This window comes from Olea europaea, chromosome 10 (genome assembly GCF_002742605.1).
Source record: "Olea europaea var. sylvestris chromosome 10, O_europaea_v1, whole genome shotgun sequence".
In the NCBI taxonomy this organism is placed as follows: domain Eukaryota; kingdom Viridiplantae; phylum Streptophyta; class Magnoliopsida; order Lamiales; family Oleaceae; genus Olea; species Olea europaea.
The window spans coordinates 5257708-5278507 of NC_036246.1; the positions used below are offsets into that span (position 1 = coordinate 5257708).

Consider the following 20800-nt stretch of genomic DNA (forward strand, 5'->3'; position numbering starts at 1 on the left):
TTCACTTATAATTAAGTTTACAACTTTCATAGTTATTACAACTACATACAAAACTTTACTATAATTACAATTAAACCTCAAACTATTAATTACTGTAACATGCTACCACTGGAACCTAATCAGACTTATATCATCCAAGTTCTAATAATTAGATCCGTCTAGTTGATCCTATATCATCCAATCTAACTATTAGTCTTTGTTTTGCTACTAATAGCAAAAGACTGAACTTTTAAAATATTTAAGATCACGAAAATCAATAAATTTGTAATACTTTCGTCTAACCTGCCATATATGTATTATATCCCCGTCTGAGATCAGATAATTAGATACGAGCATAAATGATCATTTTGCTTTCTAACAATTATCACTAACTTAATTACAAATATCTTCAACGATCCTGTGAGTCAATCACAGATATCAAAATTTAGTCGTCACTAAACACTTAGCACATATTTTAGCCGTTCAATAATAAATAATTAAGTAGTCACTCTACCTATTTTTTTCAAGATGACGATTCCTGAAATGAATTCATATTTTCTACTTTACTCATTCTTAAGTTCCAACTCATCGAGATATTTGATCAATCAAATTGATCTCACCCATTAATGAATAAAAAATCATTATAAATGTGAAAAGAACTCTGTCAAGAAATTTAGATGAAATACACAATGGTTAAGTGGAATTTAATTCTCTGCACGATCATGCTATAAAATTAAATTTGACACGTGATCCGTTCAATACACTCCAAGTGTACTAGTGTCATCTTCAACTATTTCTGAGATAAAAACAAATCACAAACCTGAATAGTAAATCAGCAAACACTACAAACCTTTTGATACAATGTGTCAACACTTAAACATTTGTTGTGAACAAATTATTTATAATTAAAATATAAATTGTATCACACTATACTTCTTAACGCAAGTATCCAACTTATATTATCATAAGTGATCATAGACACTTTAATTTACATGCTCAATAATAAATAAATGCAATAAATAAATAAAATCACAATTTATTTAGTATAAATTACTGTTTTATCATCCAAAATATATTATATGAACACACACCCCAACATAGCCTACTGGTCGCTGGTCACGTTCCGGCTTCTATAATAAAGCAAGCACCTGTACCATATTTATGTCCTCGTTCTCATGAATTGGAAATTCAAATATCTGTAAATTTCATATTTAAATCTTAAGATTAATATTTAAGTGAGTAGGTTAGATTATGAACATACTAACAAGGGAAGATTTAGTCTTTGTTTGGTATGATCCAGATTTTAATCCATTCAAAATTAATAATTAATTTTAATCATATATTTTATAGGAATCACAACTTTTCAATCACACATTTCATCAACTTTTATTAAAATCTACTAAAAATATAATTTTAATCCTGTCAAACAAGGTTTAATTTGACATACAAACTATGCTTTGTCGTATTGTATTAATTACTTAAACATTATCTTTAGGTTAGGCGAAGAATTTAATGCAATTCAGCGAATGAAGACTAAAGCGTTGTCTAAAGATTATGGGTATATTGGACCCTCATCAACACATTCATCATTCATTCAATAACGTAATCTTATTAGATTCCATACAGCCAGCCGGTGGCTCATAAGATTAAGGGTATTACCATGTGTACACTATGGAGGGTTCCACAAATAATTTATTAGGACCTTACTATATGTATATCAAATTTTACATAATGGGTTACATAATGCTACATTTCACTCTATCATTTGCAGTCTTAAAAACAATCAACTTTTTCATTCAATCCTTTTTTTTTTTTTTATAACTCAGGTGTCCAAACTTCGCATACCTAATCTTGAGGAGTGGCGACCTTCCACCTGGTTTGCCACCCAAGTAAATTCGGATGCGAACACAGTTTATACACACTTGAGCCAGATATTCAAGATGCGGTTCTTCTCCCTATAGATCTCCCTTTACGACGTACGGACAGGACCCGCAGAGGGACGACAAAGTGCACCATAACTTTGTCTCCACATGGCAACTGCTTTCCAACATAAATGTTGCCTTCCAGCTGCCGCGGGGATTCAAACCTCCGATGCTCCGTGTGGAACTCTCCTACTTTACCACTGCGTCATGCCCGTGGGGGCTTTTCATTCAATATTTTTCCTCCACGCCATTTTATGTAATCCATTATTTATTATTTTATGTACAAGTAACATAATTCACTTGATTATGCGTGGGTCCCATCCACGTGAGAGGGTGTGATCTATTATGTATATCGAAAGTGTGCAAATAGATTAATCCTAAAATTAATTAATATTATGATTCAAAAATCTTTGTGTGATTGATCCGACTCCCATGTTACCGCTTCGTCTTTAATCCTATTGAAGGTGCATTTCATTTTCTAATAAGATCATAGGAGAAAGTTATTGTGGTCGGCAAAGGAAAAAGGTAGATCTTTTTTCATATTAATAGTAAGCGGGTAGTATGAGATCTATGCCGGGCGTCGAAATCAAATGAGACCAATGTTTTCTTGTAGTTTTTTCATGTCAGGGATCTTGTTTGGTAGGTTGTTCAGCAGCATAGGTGTTGACTCAAAAGAGAAAATAAAAGACCGGACTAAAGAAATGCCACTTTCGACTATTGAACTTGAATTTAGTTCGAGATCAAAATTGGACCTGATAGAGATTAGACTTCTCGTAATAATAGGTGCGCTTTCGGTTGAGAGCTGTTAGCGGGTCTTGTCTCCTTGGATTTCAGTTTATTCCTTTTCTTATAAAGCTTTGATATACACGCTGAGCAATGATGGCACCTTCTTCTTATACGAATTACTTATTAATTAATTCTTAATATATCTTGTACTTTAGTCGAGAATATGTTAGATACGAAGGTATACAGAAAAATTACTTAAGAAGTGCCTAATTAAATAGTTTTAGAATTATAAAATGTATTGAGAAAATACTATTAAAAAAGGGGAGAAATCCCCTTGAACAACCCCTGAACGTCCACGCGGTTGTTCAAGAAGTGACCTCCTTAAAAACGACTGAAAATGGATGAGAATTGATAGTGTATGTATTTACAAATTTAAGAAGGGATTGATCGATATATTCAAGGGTTATGCTACTTTTACATAAATGATTACATGAAATGATGTGAAGAGAAAAGATTGGTTGAAAAAGTTGACTGTGTTTTAAATTAACAAATGATAAAATGACATGTGACATTATATAACCCATTATGTAAAACTTGATATACATGTAGCAAAATCCTATATTCAAATATTGTCGTGGTGGTTGTTTGTTTGTCCCGACTCTACAATCATCATCGTGCAGTTCATTCAATTTAGCAAAGAAAACGGACCGAGGCCAGGATAATGTACAAGTTTTCTGCGATTTCGTTCGGTGGTCAATTAGAGAAGATCAAAGAGAGAGATTCTTGATAGAATTTCTGCATCTTTGAATCAAGCTGGGGAGGTAGGTACAACAAATGATGCAGTGTTTTCTGTATGGGACATCTCAAATAAATAAATACATGTACATGCATGGATATTATCTTGTCTAATTTGGAAATGCAAAATAGCATTTGGATAACATTTCCTTTTTTTAAGGAGATAATGATACTCTTGTTTTGTATAAAATAAAAAGAATAAATAAACAAAAAGACGATCGTAGATATGAATACATCTTTCTCCATTTTTTCTTTGTTTTCACGATGTCATTATCGCCATTCACAAATTTATATTTAATCATATATTCTCTAAATAAAATAATTTTACGCGTAAATAAAAAAATAATTCTACTTTTAAAATATGCATTCTTTAAAAAAAATAACTATTACAAAACTTATTTTTTACAAAATAAAGAAAGGCTCAAACATAGTCTTATTAATCTAATTATCTCACAAAAGAAACAAAATAAGACTAAAAATGAAAATAATATATGAAAATTCAAATGCCCAAATGACCAGATCAAAAATGGTAAGATGTTGTCGGGTTGTTGGTTCCCAACCCTACCACTTCCTTGTCCCAAATAAAAGAATTTTAAGCAATTTCTACGTGTCTTTCTGCATGTTTTGCAGCGTATCTCTCCCTGACTTTGCCACGTTCGGCTTTTCTTCTACAGAAACTACCCTTCCTTTCCACGAAACTACAACCCTACCTTAGTCGCTTCTAAATTACTCTGCTAAATAATATGGAATCTGTTGAGATTTACTATCACATAACATTGTCGAGATGAAGTTCGGTTACAATAGGTGGATGTCGTAAATCAATTTGCCTAAACAGTGTAGTGTAATAAAGTAAATTAAACAAGTAATGATATCGAATATCAACGATGTTAGAACACCAATTTAAATAAAAATATGATAAGTTCAATTATTCATCCACCTAAATTTATATTTTAGCATCATTAGACTAGATGGCGTAATTTCAAACTAAACTAGCATCTCATGTGACTGGGTATATGGTCTCTCACACTCGATAAAATAGTCTAAACCCATACGGTCTTGCTTAGGTCTAATTATATATACGATCATACATCATCAACTAAAGTTGAAGACTCAGATGATTCTATGAAAAGCGATTTTTTCTCCCTCAAATATATGTAGTTGAGAATTAGTTTGAAGAAAGAATAATATTCAAAAAATCAATTCTAAACAAGGATTAAGAAACTTTATTCAAAATCAAGTACGAGACTCGATTGAATACAAGGATGTTGGGTTTTGCAGGCCCACCCTAGCGTTAACGATCAACCCACCAATCATATTACCTCGCATGAATCATTAACTCCGAATATTGCCCATATTCTCCCTCTCTACTTTCCACTAATATTGCCATACCACCATCTTTTTCCTTTTCATTCCTTTATTTGGCTTTAACCAATCTATTTTCGAATCACCACTTGTATTGATATTAGAATTAACAACTCCCAATTTATCGTAACTTCTTCGAATTTATGCGCTTCAAACTTGAGTTTGAAGATGGTCCAACCAAGATTATCACCGATGACAATCCAACTCATGAATCATCCGAAACTCAAAAGTGCTAATTTCAATTTAGTTTTTCTCACGAATTGCGTCGCTTTCAAGAATGAGAGACTAATATGTGTAAACATTACTAAAAAATTTTATTTTTATTCGGTAGTTCAAACTCGTATTATTGAGCATGAAAGAGGAAAAACGCGCATTATCCCACCCCACCTCAGTCCATCCCACAATTAGACAATTAGCCAATCTTTTCCTTTCACCTTCCTCCAACTTTTTCTCAGAATAGACAAAATACGTTTCAAAATGGTGCAATAATTTTCGCACGGATGAGAAATGGACGGACTTAGTCCCCGTTTTCGTAATTTCGTAGAGAAAGTGGGTCACAATAGTACAAGTACTCTTCTCATACAAGCTGTCACCTGCAATTTACAGGTTGGCAACCCTGCCCACTGATCGAAAAACACAAAACTACTTTTCATTTATTTATTACTCTCTTACTCTTACGTGGCATCCTGGTTCACTTTCCCATATCCCCCGGGGGGCCTCTCTATTTATATGTAAAACTTTAACCTTCTTCTCAAGGTTCAGCATAAGAAAGGGTATTCAGTTTTTCCCATTGCGGAGAAGAGAAGAAGAGAAAAAAACTTTATATAAATATGGGTATATGCAGTTCTTGCGAGTCATCGTCATCTGCGGTGACGGCCAAGTTGATATTTGATGATGGGAGATTACAGGAATTTTCATATCCGATAAAGGTTTCATATGTTTTGCAAAAGAACCCTACATGTTTCATTTGTAATTCCGACGAAATGGATTTTGATGTTGCCGTGTCGGCTGTAAATCATGACGAGATGCTTCAGCCGGGTCAGCTGTATTTTGCACTGCCGTTGAGCCGGTTGAAGCGTCGGCTGAAGGCGGAGGAAATGGCCGCACTGGCCGTAAAAGCCTCCTCCGCATTGACCAAGAGTGGTGATAAATGCCGGTGCCGCCGGAAAATATTGGTGTTTTCCGGTGATAATGATCTGAAGACGGCCCACGTTGGAAATGCCGGGATCAGAACTGGGAAGCTGACGACAATACCTGAGTAGGGTTGTTTTGAGAAATTCATTTTGTACATAATAGTCTAGTTTAATGACAGACGAGTTAAGGTTCATTAGCAGATCAGCTATGTAACCAAATTCTGCAAATGGCTGATTTAAAGAGGCAGTACCTTTTCTCTTAATTACTGCTGCTTTAATTTCCTTTTCCTCTCGAAAAACATTGTTATGCCTCAAAAATGTCCTCATAACTAATTAATTGAGTTGAAAATCAATATCAGTAGAAAATTATTTTTGTTATCTATCAACTCTTTCAATTGCAAAAAGGTCAGTTTTTGGAATTTTACTTGTATGATAAGAGGATAAGATGGACGAACGTAGAGACAGTTTTTTCATTCGGTGTGGTATCTGTGTGTGTATATATATATCTCATGTCAACTGCTTGTGAAGCACGCCACTGCAAACATTGGTTAACTAAAATTAAGAGTAATGTTAGGTTCTAAATCCAATAATCAGTCACATCATTCTCCAAAAATATCTTAAAATTCCTTAGAAAATTAATAATTCAACGTTTCATACATCTATTTTGATGGTATGAAGGGATTTTTACCTAATAAATGAAATGGGATAGTCCCAGGCTTGTGCCGTTCCCTCTGGCATCCTTGCAAACTAGTGTTCAATTATGCAAATGACGATCTTTTTGGTCTTGTTGGAGTCATTGACTTAATAATTGTAAGGTCGACGTCGTACTTATGTTTGTATAAAAAAAATCAGGTCATGCATGTGTTAAGCAAATGAGAAGGCTAAAAAAAAAAAGTTCAATGGCTTAAGCATCCAATGAGAGAGAAAGATTAAAAGACTAGAGCCTGTTTGGTAGTGATTATGAAAATTGATTTTCTGACCATTAGAGAGAAAAACGGGTTCCACCTGTGAATGAAAAAGTCAAAAATAAAGGCTAAAATGATGAAATAACGGTTAAAAAATTAATTTTTTGAAAGAAAAATTACTACCAAACAGTGGCTAAAATTACATATTCATTATTCATTGTTTTTTAATGAGCCAATAATACTATACTGTACATCTTTGAAACAAGTCAAGATTGTGGTAGGTTAGGTTCCAGGAAGAGAGGGGGTGTCGGAGGTTGGTTAAAAGATGGATGCGAGCATGTTCTTTACAGCTGGAACCACATAATGCTGAGACACATTTGGCTGACATTATCAAATGATTCTGGAGACGTATACTTTGCAATTGACTCCAGGTGAGGATCCTCTACATTAGAAAATGGCATTATCGATTACAAGATTCGATATGGAGGTTTGATAATCTTTGTAATACCAAAAGTCAGGTCTTTGTTGCTAAAATGTGTAATTTTCAAGTTTTAAATTTTTTCATACATAGATAGAATAAACAAATAGCTTTTTCAAATAGGATATTAATTGCTATATAATTACGACTTCCTTTACTTTCTTTCTTACTGTAGCATCGGTCATCCATCATAGATGGATATGCTGTTTGTAATTCGTAAAGATTTCGAACATCATATAAATAAATTAAACATAGCTTCGACCAATGGCAACTCAAAATTGAAATTAGATTCTTGATGACTGCATAAGATGGCAGCCACTATTGTCACTCATTGTTGAAAATTAAGCAAATTGCTTAATTAAGATATCTTAAATGATAAGAAACTAAAGAAAGTCATAATAATATAGCAAATATGTGAAATAATACTATTTTGCATCGATGATGCTACAACATCAGTGTAGATGGTTCCATAAAGAATAAAATTATAATTATGCATCTCATTTAATGTGAATAGCGCAAAATAGAATTACTCGTAAAAGATTCCAAACTGAAATGCTACTGACTTTAGCTGACATTTTAAAATATTAGAAGTTGCACTTTTTAGCAAGTTGTTCGACTAAAATTCGATTACTAATTAAAGTGGAATAAATAATTGAAAACTGTTCAATCCCACTAATCAAAACAAGAAAACAACTTTTAGAACATAGTTTTGAGTATTCCACCATCCACATAACATATTCCACCAAGGCATGGAGGAAAAGTTAAACAGTCCTTTTTGTCCTTTGTTTATATCATAATTAAATGGATTAATTTTTGAAACTTCCAGCCAGGGCAGGGCACTTTGAATGTACCAACTCATTCCAATTAATAGGAAATCGATAAGGAAAAACCATTTGTACTCGAAGTGTGTACACGCCCCTCACATGGAAAGGGGTCCCACATCCAATAAATGCTTCCGATCGACCTTCCATGTGAGGGGGCGTGTACACCCCGTGTATGTATAGGCAAACCCAATGGATAAAGCTACTTTAACAAAAAATTTGACAAAAAACTTAACATAATTATATGTGAAAGAATGTGATTGAATGAAAAAGTTGACTGTGATTGAAGCTATCCAATAATAAAATCTCACATGATATTATGTCAAACTTTACGCTCCTGTAACAAACACCCTTCTAAAGTCCTAAAGCACCTTATCCCTCTCCGGTTCCCTTTAAGTATAGGGAATAATGCTACGAGTCTAATGACCAAATTAATGTGGAAACAATGGATTTAAGCATCGCTAGGTGCTTATTTTCATAGTGTTCAAGTTACTATTATAATTTGGAATTTCATCTTAAAATATTCAATCTTATGAAAAGGAATATTCAAGCCATTATATGTGGATTTATACTTCGATAATTAACATGTCCACACAAGACGATAGCTCATTTAAATAGGCCTATCTTGAAATTCATGTGCTCACTTTGAGCCGTAAAATTCAACTTTATTAACAAAAGTAATACAAATCCTTTTACACTTTGATATATATTTCGATAATTACCGAATGTGAAATTTATCCCTTAATAGTAACCAAAATGTGTGCGTGCTAATTAATTAATGAACGTTCGCACACAGGACTTATTTACAAAATCATCTGTTTTTCAAAACATTCCATGGCAAGTAAACAAACAAGCTAAACTCAAATCATATCCTCAAATTCTATTCCTTTACACAAGAGCAAGAAACTAGACATCTCTATTGATGATTTAAGGCAAAAACTCAATGAAATGAACTTAAAACATTCAATCAACCCATACAAAATCACTTCGCCAGCTCTTTCATTATGAGATACCTGAAAGCGAAATTATGTGGAACCCATTCAATACTCTTGCGAGACTTCCCCAGCTGACGTTTCTTAATGTTTTTTCTTACGAACTCGGGCAATGAATGTTGGATCATCTCCAAAACGCCAGCTGGACACAAACCTGAATCCTTGGTGAATGACTCAACGATTTTTGGTAACAAGATTTTCTTGTCCTTCCGTACACCAAAAGTAGCTCGGATGTAGTCTTCTTTTGCTGCTTCTAGATCTTGGAATACCCTTTCGGGTGTGTAAATGCGAACCTGAGAACAAAAGATCGCATTTTTGTAAGATCATCGCAGTCCATGAAGAAATGAGATGGTTAAGCATTTAGCATTCTCCGTGAAACAAGTGAGAAGAATAACCCATCAAGACATGAGAAATTTTGTCAAAGGTTATGCTACTTGCCCAAATAAAAACAAGAGATCCATGTTCACTTGTGCTCAAATTCAGAAAATCCAAAATTTCTAGTTTTTGGCAAATTCATTTTGGTCGAAAGTTGATGACTTAACTCCATTTTATGAAAACTTAATAGGTATATTCTCTCAAAAAGTATTCTACTTTTGACTAATTAGGAACATTAGCAATATTTTTAACCAGGTCCAAAGTCCAGAAATATCTTTTCTTTAAATGGTGAGCACTGATAAAATCAAAACACAGAAAAGCAAGCAGCGAAAAACAAAGATTGACCAAGTGCACGTCACCGATAACTGTGCAAAATTAATTTCCCAGGATACAAAAGATCCCTTCAAAACAATAAAAAACAACACCTTGAAGCAAAAGCAAATTTCACAAATGGGATTCTCAAGCTTGAGTACAATTTAAAGAAAAAATGATCGCCATTATTATATATCAAGTAGCCTACAATTGAAGTTTTTCCACGCAAGCCCACGGCAAAGCCCGTTCCATTACCAAATTGCACTCAAAAAGAAAAGCTTATGCAGAAACTAAAGAGAAAAAAGGAAAGGGCTATGGATATCTACCGCAGGATCAGAGTGGCTCCCAGATGAAAGAGCAAAGTGCAGAAGTGGTTCTGGACGGTCAATTGCATATGCTTGCCGATCATCACCGGGCTTGAATTTCGTTCTTGAAGAAAGAAGGGACCAAAACCACTGCATACAGTGTTACTTTTATCAACATAACTATATAGACTAGCTAAAATCTGAGAGGTAAGCAGTTTAACGGTGGACATGTAAATCAGTAGATGCAGAATCTAGAAATTTAAAAATGAATCGTTATGTAAAGGCTTTGAAGAATTGCTGTGAAAGCATAATTGATTAATCAATACAACAAACAATTATAATAGCATTCTAAAAGACATGGGCTGCTTGATTTACCTGTCCGGGACGAGACATTCGGCATCTCAGAATAGAATTCTGTATAACATTTGCACTTATAATTTGACCTCCAACATTATAGGCAGCCTAGAATAGAAATAAGTTTTAGAACAGATTTTAGATCAAGCATTGTAGAGAAAAAATTAATCAGTTCTTACTTTCTTACCTTCAAGAGTAGTATCATTCGCTTTATATTGTTTTGAGGGATACCGTAAGCCAAAAATGCCTGTTTATATATATATAACAATAAAGTTAGCACATAGCTGAGACAGATTAACAACATCAATGTCTTGTAAATTTGTCGATTTGAATCCTTACATGCATCACCAAGGCATTGTGTACGTTGATCCAGAATGCTAATTTCTCCTCATACGACATCTTTTTAGGATCTATGACTTCCAAACGAGAAATAAGTGACCTACAAAATATGAACTCGACTACTATTATCCTGCTTGGGTTATATGAAATAAGTCAATATGTAACCTCATCATACAAGTATCCGCACCTAAAATTCTGTAGCAAAGGTTCAACATCACCCAATTTCTGACTATCTCTGTATATACATTGTACTTCTACCATTGTGCTGTAAGGTCCACTAAAATCTTTCAGTCCTTCCACGTGAAAAGGATTATCCAGCCGAACATCCAAAGAAGAATCATTTTTGTATCCAGGACTCCACAAGTCACGTTGATCTTTAGGAGAAAAAGCACTGATAGATGACAAAGATGAAGTGGGTGATGAAAGGCCTTGATTTGTCAATGACGGATCAGCAAGCTTGCAATATATAGTGGACATGCACTTGATCATCTCTTCAGAAAGCTTGTTCGGTGTCTCTGGAATGTGATCAGAAATACGTGTACCAAGATGCTCTGCCAGAGTAATTACATTTGAAGAGGTATTCTCTGCATACTGTAGGAAGACCATGTTATTGAAGTTTGATAAGTTACTAAAATTAAAAGTATGAAGGAAAAGGGATAAAGTTGAGATACCTCCATCATGGATAATGGCTGAGAATGACATGCACGCACAGCTTTACACAAGACCTCTGCAGGAGGAGAAGTTCTGTTTGACAGTGTTGTACGCTGAGATAGTGAAGAGTGAGAAAGTTGAACACCAGAATCCACGATCTTCTCCTCATATTGACCATTGTCTTCCTTCCATGAATTGGAATGATCATCAACTTCGGTTGCCAATTTTTCACTCGCTGACATCAAACCTGATCTCTCAAAATCTAGGCATCTTCCCCTTGGAGTTGCTAAGGGCGATTTCAATGCATCATTCTTCTTAGTTGGAGATAAGGAAGACATTTGTTGATCAAATGCTTTCCTGTACAGTGAAAGAAGATACTGTTCCAAATGTCCGACTTCTACTTCTAGCACTGCAATTTCCTTGATGAGTTCTGTGGCAGGCTGGAACCAATCAGAGAGTATTTTCAGTAAAACACAAATATATGGTTGTCATAAAAAAGTAAGCATACAACTCAGTTATATTAAAACCAGGCTAACCAGCTTCCTGTACCCATGCATCTCAAGGATTCGGGTGTAGCTATAGGGTAGAAAACATAGATTGCAAAGTTCATGAAAAGTTCACTGCTAGTTGTTCGATAAAAAAGAAAACAACATTTCATATGCTATTAAACGTCATTAGCACCAAAACTTAAACATTCATAACGAATACCTCCAAGACACAGAACATACTCACTCTTAAATTTTGATCATATAAAAGGCCAAAGATTGCTACCTTAGGCATTGCGATTTCATCTGTTATATCGTGGCAGGATACCCTGTAACCCAATGCTTTTTCCAGAGCACAGCGAACGGAAACTTGGCCTTGTAATCTTTTTTCAAGATCCAATATCTGCATGGAAAAAGAAATTTTTTTGGCGAGAATTAAAAATGAATAACCTATTAACCTTCTGGCAGGGAAATCAGAAACTCTTAAATTTCATTGACTCATGGATATACAGTTTGGACTATTTTCAGCTTAGGTTCAAATGAAATTCATAGGCGTATATGGCAGCAATATTATTACTTACCTCTTGCCTCAGAGAATTTTGAATCTCAGCATTAGATTCTTGTTCCTTCTTGCCATTGGCACAATTATCTAAGTGTCCCATATCCTGGTACAAAAGAGATCAGTATGGTCACAAAAATTTGGTATGCCAGTTTTATTTCTATTTTATACCTACACAACTTGTTTAAGGTAGCAATCAGTGATATAAGAACTGAAAAGAGATTGAGAAAAGGAAACTTCAGTGTGTTTCAATCAAAATTACACCATGCAAATAGTGTTTAATCAAGGGGAAAGCATCTATTTAAGGCTATAGACAAGTTATTTAACAATTGTTACTTTAATAATAAAAAAAAAAAAAAAGGGGGCAGATGGGACACAAGAAAGCATCTTTACCAATTTCTGTCGAAGAAGAGCGTCATCGGTAGAATGATCCAAACCATCTTCCTGAAATCCTCTGCCATTTGGGGAGCTGCCATTGCGAAAGCAAAACTCATTAAGAAATTTTTTAATTCAACATAAGATACTTGCCAACTCAATCTATCTTTTACCCACAGAACACTAGCATTTATCTTGGACGTAATTACCATAAAAACAGAAAACTAACAAAACAAAAAATTAATCAAACTGTGTTGACCTTCCCCTACAGTCCTACTCAGAAATATAAGTATTCCTTAAATCATCATGATTTCTTGCTAGAATCTGAAAGCTATATTCATCAATAAATCCAAATTAACATAGTAATGTAAAAATTGGAAAAACAAGCAAAGAAGAGACAAGCATGCAAACCAGAATGCCAGATTCATGATTTCCCACAGCTCACACACTCCTCTCTCTACTCATTTTTTCCACAGACCCTTTAAAGGTTTTCTAGGATGCCGGGTCCAAATCAGTAAAACCAAGATTTATGGCTCTCAGAAATCAAGAAAACTAAAGGGAAAAAAGTTCAAATGCAAATACCACTATTTTCTTCTATCTGCTTAGCTCTGAAACTCTCATCTCCATTTTCCCTTTTACCCAAATTCAGAAGCCTTTCCAGTTGAAGAAACCCATTAGCTGTAGGAACTAAAATTTACAGGAAAACAAGCCTACCTCTTGGAACGCTTGTGCCTAACCAGTTCGGGCAATTTCCTAGTGCTAAACCCTTCAAAATTCATCTCTGCAAAACAGAAATACATAATGCCATTAAAGCAAAAGCCACTTAGTGGTAGAGGAAATAAATGCACAAGTAACAGAAAACATTTATTACCATCACAGGCTCTGCGATCAATAAAATTTATCAAGATTGGCTTTTTAGGAGAAGAAATTCGAGAATACCAAAAGAATAGTGAAAAAAATTCAGCCCAGCGTCAATAACCTTCAGTTTTCCTCTTTCGATTTGGCACCATTTCAGTTTCTAAGTACGGACTCTAAAGTCTGAACACAGGCAGATGGATCATGTGCATACGCAAAAATGAGCATATAAAGGTGACTCTTTTGACCATAAGATTTATGCTTTGTGAAAGTAAAGCCCCCAAAAAATCTCTTTCTACGACAGTGGCGGTTTTTTGGTGTTAAAAGAAATGTAATTAGAGTTGAAAAACAAGAGAAAAAGTCTCCTACTGATGTCAAAGCATACAAATGCAGATGCCCTGGAAGAGAAGACAGAAATGGTAGCTTAATCAAACACGAGTAAAAATTAGTAATTAGAAGTCAGTCCATTCCCCCACATTCCTTTAACTTGTTGGGATGCAAGTGGGAGTTGGTAACGGTCCCTCCGCCCTTGTCCCATGCTGCCATATATATATATATATACACACACACACTGCCTTAACTTTCTAAGTTTGATCATAAAATATTTTCTACAAGGAAGAAATTTATAAGATTAGTTTATTAATCATAATAATTTTTTATAAAGTGACGCTTAATTTTTATAACGTAAAAGCAATAAAACTTAGCTTCTTGGATTATCGTTGCAACACAGATTGTTCAAAAAAGTTTATTAAGAAGGTGCTTTTAAGTGAGTAAAACGTGCTCGAAACTACTTATTTCAACCTTATAATGGAATGTTTTCATTTTTCAGCGTCGAAATAGTATTTTCTTAAGAGACTGAAATTTTATATTATATTATTCCTTTTCAATCAGAATTCATATTATGAAATAATCTCGTCCCATCATTTTTAGCATAGAATGTGTAGTCCCTATGGTTAAACAAGAAAGAAATCACAATTCTTTCAGTAATGTAATTTCAAGCATAGAATCTTAAAGGAATCAAATAGAAAAGGATTAAAACAAAATATATGAGCAATCAACATTTATTGAATTTTTGAATTTGAGCATGATGCATTGTTTTTTTCTTTCTCAATATTTGAACACTTGTGTCACTTACCAAAACAACAACAATAATAATATTTAGAGACAATCCATTCTAAAGGTGTTATGAGTTTCGAAGTCAACAGAAAATTACAAGGTAAAATGTTAATATAACTTAGAATGAGAAATTCGAGGCTAGTAATATTATTAAAAAAAGAATTAATTGTTGCCCTCGTATATTTTATTAAACATATTTAGGACTCCGGTGATCTAGATACCGATGAAGTATTAATAATTAAGTAAAATAATTTAAATAAAAAAATGATCTTTTAAAACAATTAGCGCTCATGACTTGAGATTGCTTATGGAGTAAAAGTCAGAAACCTTTTCTTCATGTTCTTAAGAAAATCAAGGTTAATTTTATCAAATTAATAACACGCGAAATCACTTTCTATAATACATATCTAATTAAAATTATTAAAATTTATAGTTTTAAACTTGTGAGTAGATGAAACAGTTCATGAAGGAGACGAGTTATAAAAAATAATACGCATGGCCAACCACAAAGGGAATAACTTCACTTTCTATATACGAGATGTGTTCGTGTAAGTGGAACAAAATATGTGCAGGAATCGAAATAAATTTATGTCGACATGTAGATTGAGAAGAGAAGTTTAACTGTTTAGGGTAAAAGAACTGTGTCACCTCAAAAGGGGGTTAAAGAAAACTTTGGATGCTTAAAGAGAAATGAAATTTTTTGTGGGGTTTGATTTGTCTGGTCGAAAAGTTGAAAAATTAAACAACTTTGTTGATATCTACATTGTCTTTGAGTATCAAAGAAATTATGGTTTGTCACAGAATCAGCAGATGAAAAATGGTACTGGACTTGACCATTTCCAAGATGGATACAAAAGAAAAAGATGAATTTAATGCCTCCCTTTTTGTCGTTACATTGACCCACTCATTAGAAAAGCTGCTTTTTTTTTCTTTTTTCTTTTTTTTTAATACAGTTACTGCAAATAACCACCCACTCAACCCCAAGAGGGGAGTTGTATGCTTAAATTTATTGCAATTTTTCTGTTTTTTTGAAAGTGAAGAAACCAATTTTCTCATTTCTTACGTTAAAAAATCATAACCATCAGAAAAAGGATTTTTCCTTTAGTTTTCGACTTTTCCAAAACTATTTAATGCACCTTACTGAAGATATCATGAGATTAAATGAATAAATGTTAAGATAGGCGGGATTTTGACTCGATTTTTTCCAAAATCAGTGAACATGTTGAGACTAAATGCCAAAACAAGATTGATAGAATATGATCAAAAAACAATATCTTCGTCAAGTGATATAATACAAGAAGAGGAAGGGCATAGGTAATTTTGAACTCACATGACAGTTTCATCACGAGATGGAAACAAGTAGCTCTGTCATATACAAATTACAAAGAAACTTCTATTTTATCTTATTATGAAATTATGAATAGAGTGTTTCCAATGTCAAACTTAAAAGATGCTTTAATCTTCTATTTAAATTAAATATATTTTTGAAGTAAGTAAAGAACCAATTCTCAAAGGAATCTGACAGACAAGCCTTGTAGTATCGTGAATAATAGAGCTGTATTAATTATATTCTTTAGTTTGTAGATTGCAAAAAATAACATCCTACAAAGTTTGCAGAAAAAACAACACAGGATTCCATGCTACTGAGATTTCTCTCCATATTTATATTTATTTGCCACTTCCAAAGCACAAGTAGGGGTGACGCAGTAGAGTTGGGTTGGTTTGGGACCCAATCGATAATCGAACTGACGTTTCTTTGAAATCCAAACTGACCCAAACCCACTTGAGTTGGGTTGGCTTTAGCGGTTTGGGTCGTCTAGATGCGTAAATTTTATTTTATTTTAAATTTTTTTTCGAGATGTCTAGAGTTTGCAAAATTGAATATATTTGCCACATTTGAAAGGAAGGGCAAAACGTTCGATTTTTTTATAAATAGTTTATTGGTTTATCCTATATACTTGACAATTATCGTAACAACTGACGATAAATGGTTGCTCGAAACAAAAATAAATATCATTGCATCATTGAGAGCATATAACCATGAACACAAGTACAAGACTAGGCAAATAGATTTTTCTGCTGCATTACCGAGGAGTTGAGAAACAATTTCTGCATTTAACAGTTTCGAGAAATCAAACACAAATTTTAATCTCTATGGTGCAAGAAGACAAATATGCTAAGAGACAGCTTAATTTGATTCTAAGATTATTGTACCACAGAAGGGCTCAAGTAGACAACAATTTCGATGTGTTTCTGCATCAGAAACAAGGTAATGTATATTCAACTTTGCAGTGGTTCCAAATAATTACAAAACTATAAGGTACAAACGTAACATGAAAATTCCCTGTGGTTAGATGCTGAGAACACCAATATTTTTGGGCAAAAAACAATTTGAAGTGTTCCTTTACAAATCAAAAGGTGAAGTGTGCAAATCATGAATTTGGAATCTTTCTTTTCCTCTTGTTGATCAGTGATTGCTTATAATGTACGTACATAAATTGAAGCCTCGACTTGCACAAAAAGATTTGAATAATGTTATTTGTACATAAACAGTTACATAATGATTTACATACAAATGAAGTGTCAAAAAAAGAAAGAGAAAGTTTTTTTTTTTTTTTTTTAATAATTGATTGAAAAAATTCTGACCCAATCATATCTCGCATATCACTTAAGACAATCGATAAGATTTTATAGAGGGAGAGAGGTGGGGGTTGGGCGTACGTAAAGGCTTGTAATCCCAAGAATTGGACAGGAAAAGTGAACTTTCCAAAGACATTGGGACAAATGAGTCAATGCCAAATGATATAAGGACGCAATAAGGCATCTCATCCTTCTAAATATCAGAGAGATGGAATCAGCATATAGTCCGTCCAACATGATCCAAATGTAAATAAAGCGTGCGTGCATATGTCAGGCAGATTAGACATAATAAAGTATTGAATGATGGACCAGTGCCGCCACCAACCGCCGCACTGCTAGACTCCAGCCACCACTAACGGCACCACCAGAAACTGTTGCAAGATTATTGCCATCATATTTATTTATTACAACATAGTCATACAGTGCATCAGCATTCATATTTTAATGGATTGATTATAATATTTTAAGTCGAAAACTGCCTCCTTGATTGATGCATGCATTTTTCTGATCCTCCCTTCACAGAACTAGCCTTTGTCAAAACAACAAAAGATGGAAAGTTTTTGGGGTGTTGGCCAAAAGCTGTCGCCCATGAAATCAGGGGAAAGTTTACTTTAGATGTATTCAAAGCACAGGCTAAAGAATTCAAATACTAATCCTGCAAAAGTTTTACTTATTCTTGATAAAGAACATCTACTCTTTTTCCAAAAGAAAGAAGAGAGCACTTGGTGAAACTATCATGACATCAAGCATTGCCAAAAACTTTTGATAAAAACTCTGATTTACATTTTTAACAAAGTTCATGTTGCTCATAAAAAAATAATTTTCTTCGACACAGGAAAAGGAAGATAAAGCAAAAGCACCATAATCTATCAAAAGTTCAGAGAGAGACCTCAGATTTCAACTAAAACTAAAAAGTTCTTCAAACAATTCATCCATTACCTGCTAAATAACTGATGCGGACATCATCCTTCATCGGACCATGTATTTGGGCTATTTTATTTTCCATTTATTTTTCGGCCTTATGCATTATTGAACTTGTATATGGGTTTGGCCCCGGCCCACGTTTATTATTTTGTTATTTATATGATCATAATTGGATTGAAAATCAGTCGACAAATGCAATGAATTAAGATTGGCGTTGCCCACGTTCTACCTCCCCTCTTCCCTCTTTCTCCTCCGGTGTCTTCCTCTTCTGCTCCTCTTCTTCTGCTTCTTCTCAGCTCTTCTTCCTATTGTTGCAGTCTGTTCTCTATCTATCCTACATCAATAACATTCTTTAAATGTTTAGGGCCTGTTAAATCTTCAAGGCGCTGACACTGACTCAGAAATTTACAGCATAATTCATCTGTTTTCTCCAGACTATACAAATGTGAAATGCCCCGTACAATTCTTCACAATGCAAAAGTATTACATGATTCCTTCTAAATTTGCACATTCTCTTCAAGAAATATTGTTCTCTAAACCATATTGATATTCCTGAACCTCACTATCTTTAATCAACAAATGTCTTACTGTTTCAAACGAGTCCTACTTCGTGTCAAAGGACCTATGCCAAGCATAGCACAATCAACAGTATTTCTCTTATTTTTCTTGGTTCTCGGTTCTGCATCTATCACATCAATGTCGCCTCTCCTTTTCTGCTTGGCCTCCATGTTCTTAAAATTCAATGGAGATTTGTCAGTGGCGTTACCACCATATGTTTGCAGTATATCGTCCAAAATATTTTGTTTCAGGAGAGAACAATCTCCTGGGGAGATCGTGAAAAGATCACGCATTACTGTAACTGGAAGATCATTTACGGCGACCGGTAGGAAGCTCTTCGAGCTATCATGCAAGGAAGTTTTATTTCCATCAGAGCCAGAAATCTCTTTTGAGAAATAAGAGCTGGTTGATTCTTCATCAAATGACAGGCCAGCGAATTCTTCCCAGTAATATGGAAACCCAATGACAAAATGATCGCAAACCTGGTCAGTTTAGAAGTTAAAGAATAAAAAATTGTTAATCCATCAGAAGAAGAATGTCACTAAGTAGGAATAGAGGAAGCAATTGAGGTAGCTATTGCATGGGGAAATGGAAGTTCAAACTCTTAGTAGTTAGTACATATATAAATTTTTGTGACGAGAGCTACGGTAAGTAGCTATGGAAACCTCTACCCAACCAGAAATACTAAACTTGGACGTTAAAATCCCCATGCTCAAGCTCTTACCGATCAGAGATATTACGCATGTTATGAACGTGTATAGTTCCTCCCAAGATCCAAATTTAGGTCTGAAAATGGGGTAATAGGATCAAGCCACCATAAGTGATTCCAATGACAATGCCAACTTACCACTCAATAGTAATTCAATTATGCTTACATTTTTTAAAATTTTTTTTTTTAGGTGCAAATGAGTGACATGCACGTACCTCATATTTGTCATATCAATTCACTAATACATAGGGTAGAGGAATAGAGAAGAAGATAGAGATGCCCAAACAAATCCATATCAGAGAAATGGATTGGAAGGGATGGGACAAGGGAGGAAAAAAAATTGGAAAGTCCATTTTCACAAAAGCAACTACCGAGAAAGGATTTAATGACAATTATGGGCAGACAGAGTGATTGCATTATGAGAAACTAGTAGAAAACACAAGGAACCCAAAAAAAAAAAAAAAAAAAAAAACGAAAAAAAAAAAAAAAAAAAAAAAAAAAATTCATGCACACATTGTGGAATATAGATACCGATGAACACAGATAACACAGATACTTATTTAAAATTATAAAAGCAAATCAACATAGGAACACATTCTCCACTGTTTTATCCTAAACTAATTTTATAATTTACTATAAAAAGTACAGAATTTTTACCTACACTATAGTTCCAGCAGTCTTATTCTTGGATTAACAAAAATTGCAAAATAAAAGATGCAAAAGCTGTTTTAATTAGTGAAAATAATGGCTTCTATGAATACTTAAATATGAATAAAAAACGCCCAATCTAAATGTATTCTTAATTTCACATACTGTATCTCTATCAGAAATAGTGCTCAACTTTCCAATTCACTCTCCCAACCAATACGCCACAACTTCATTATTGTCGATTTTTACCATAAAACGGAGAAATATAAAAGGCAAAGTAAAAATCTTACTCCCCACAAGTGAAACCGCCAATCCCTAATCGTTTTTCTTGTGGATCCTTATCGACTTTAATCAGCCACCAATCGTGCAAAAAAACCTGCAAGAGGGAAAAAGAAACACAAAAAGAAGTGTTAGACTGGAGTGATCGTGTCTACATGTGATAACACTGACCATGAACGATAATCCTGGGGAAAGGAAATACA

The 20800-nt window shown here is 34.1% G+C and overlaps 3 protein-coding genes across 4 annotated transcripts; 1 reads left to right on the top strand and 2 right to left on the bottom strand.

The window, feature by feature from the left end:
- Nucleotides 1-5488: 5488 nt before the first annotated feature.
- Nucleotides 5489-6333, top strand: LOC111400976. The gene has a single exon (XM_023028476.1). The coding sequence runs from the start codon at nt 5615-5617 to the stop codon at nt 6044-6046; it is 432 nt and encodes a 143-aa protein (XP_022884244.1). The 5' UTR covers nt 5489-5614; the 3' UTR covers nt 6047-6333.
- A 2506-nt stretch (nt 6334-8839) lies between these two features.
- On the bottom strand, nt 8840-14233 carry LOC111400977. 2 transcript variants are annotated; one of them, XM_023028477.1, is made up of 12 exons: nt 13848-14233; nt 13583-13649; nt 12887-12962; nt 12516-12599; nt 12221-12337; nt 11470-11889; nt 10986-11389; nt 10799-10898; nt 10647-10706; nt 10481-10567; nt 10127-10255; nt 8840-9406 (listed from the first exon to the last, which is right to left on the bottom strand). In XM_023028477.1, the coding sequence occupies exons 1-12, from the start codon at nt 13876-13878 to the stop codon at nt 9104-9106; spliced, it is 1878 nt and encodes a 625-aa protein (XP_022884245.1). In that variant the 5' UTR covers nt 13879-14233; the 3' UTR covers nt 8840-9103. The 2 variants fall into 2 exon arrangements, with proteins under 2 accessions (XP_022884245.1, XP_022884246.1); XM_023028478.1 differs by having other exon boundaries at nt 13740-14233.
- Nucleotides 14234-18628: 4395 nt separating this feature from the next.
- LOC111400196 (protein EMBRYO DEFECTIVE 1674) lies at nt 18629-19671 on the bottom strand. Its single transcript, XM_023027622.1, has 3 exons — nt 19627-19671; nt 18992-19443; nt 18629-18737 (listed from the first exon to the last, which is right to left on the bottom strand). The coding sequence occupies exons 1-3, from the start codon at nt 19669-19671 to the stop codon at nt 18629-18631; spliced, it is 606 nt and encodes a 201-aa protein (XP_022883390.1).
- Between the last annotated feature and the right edge of the window lie 1129 nt (nt 19672-20800).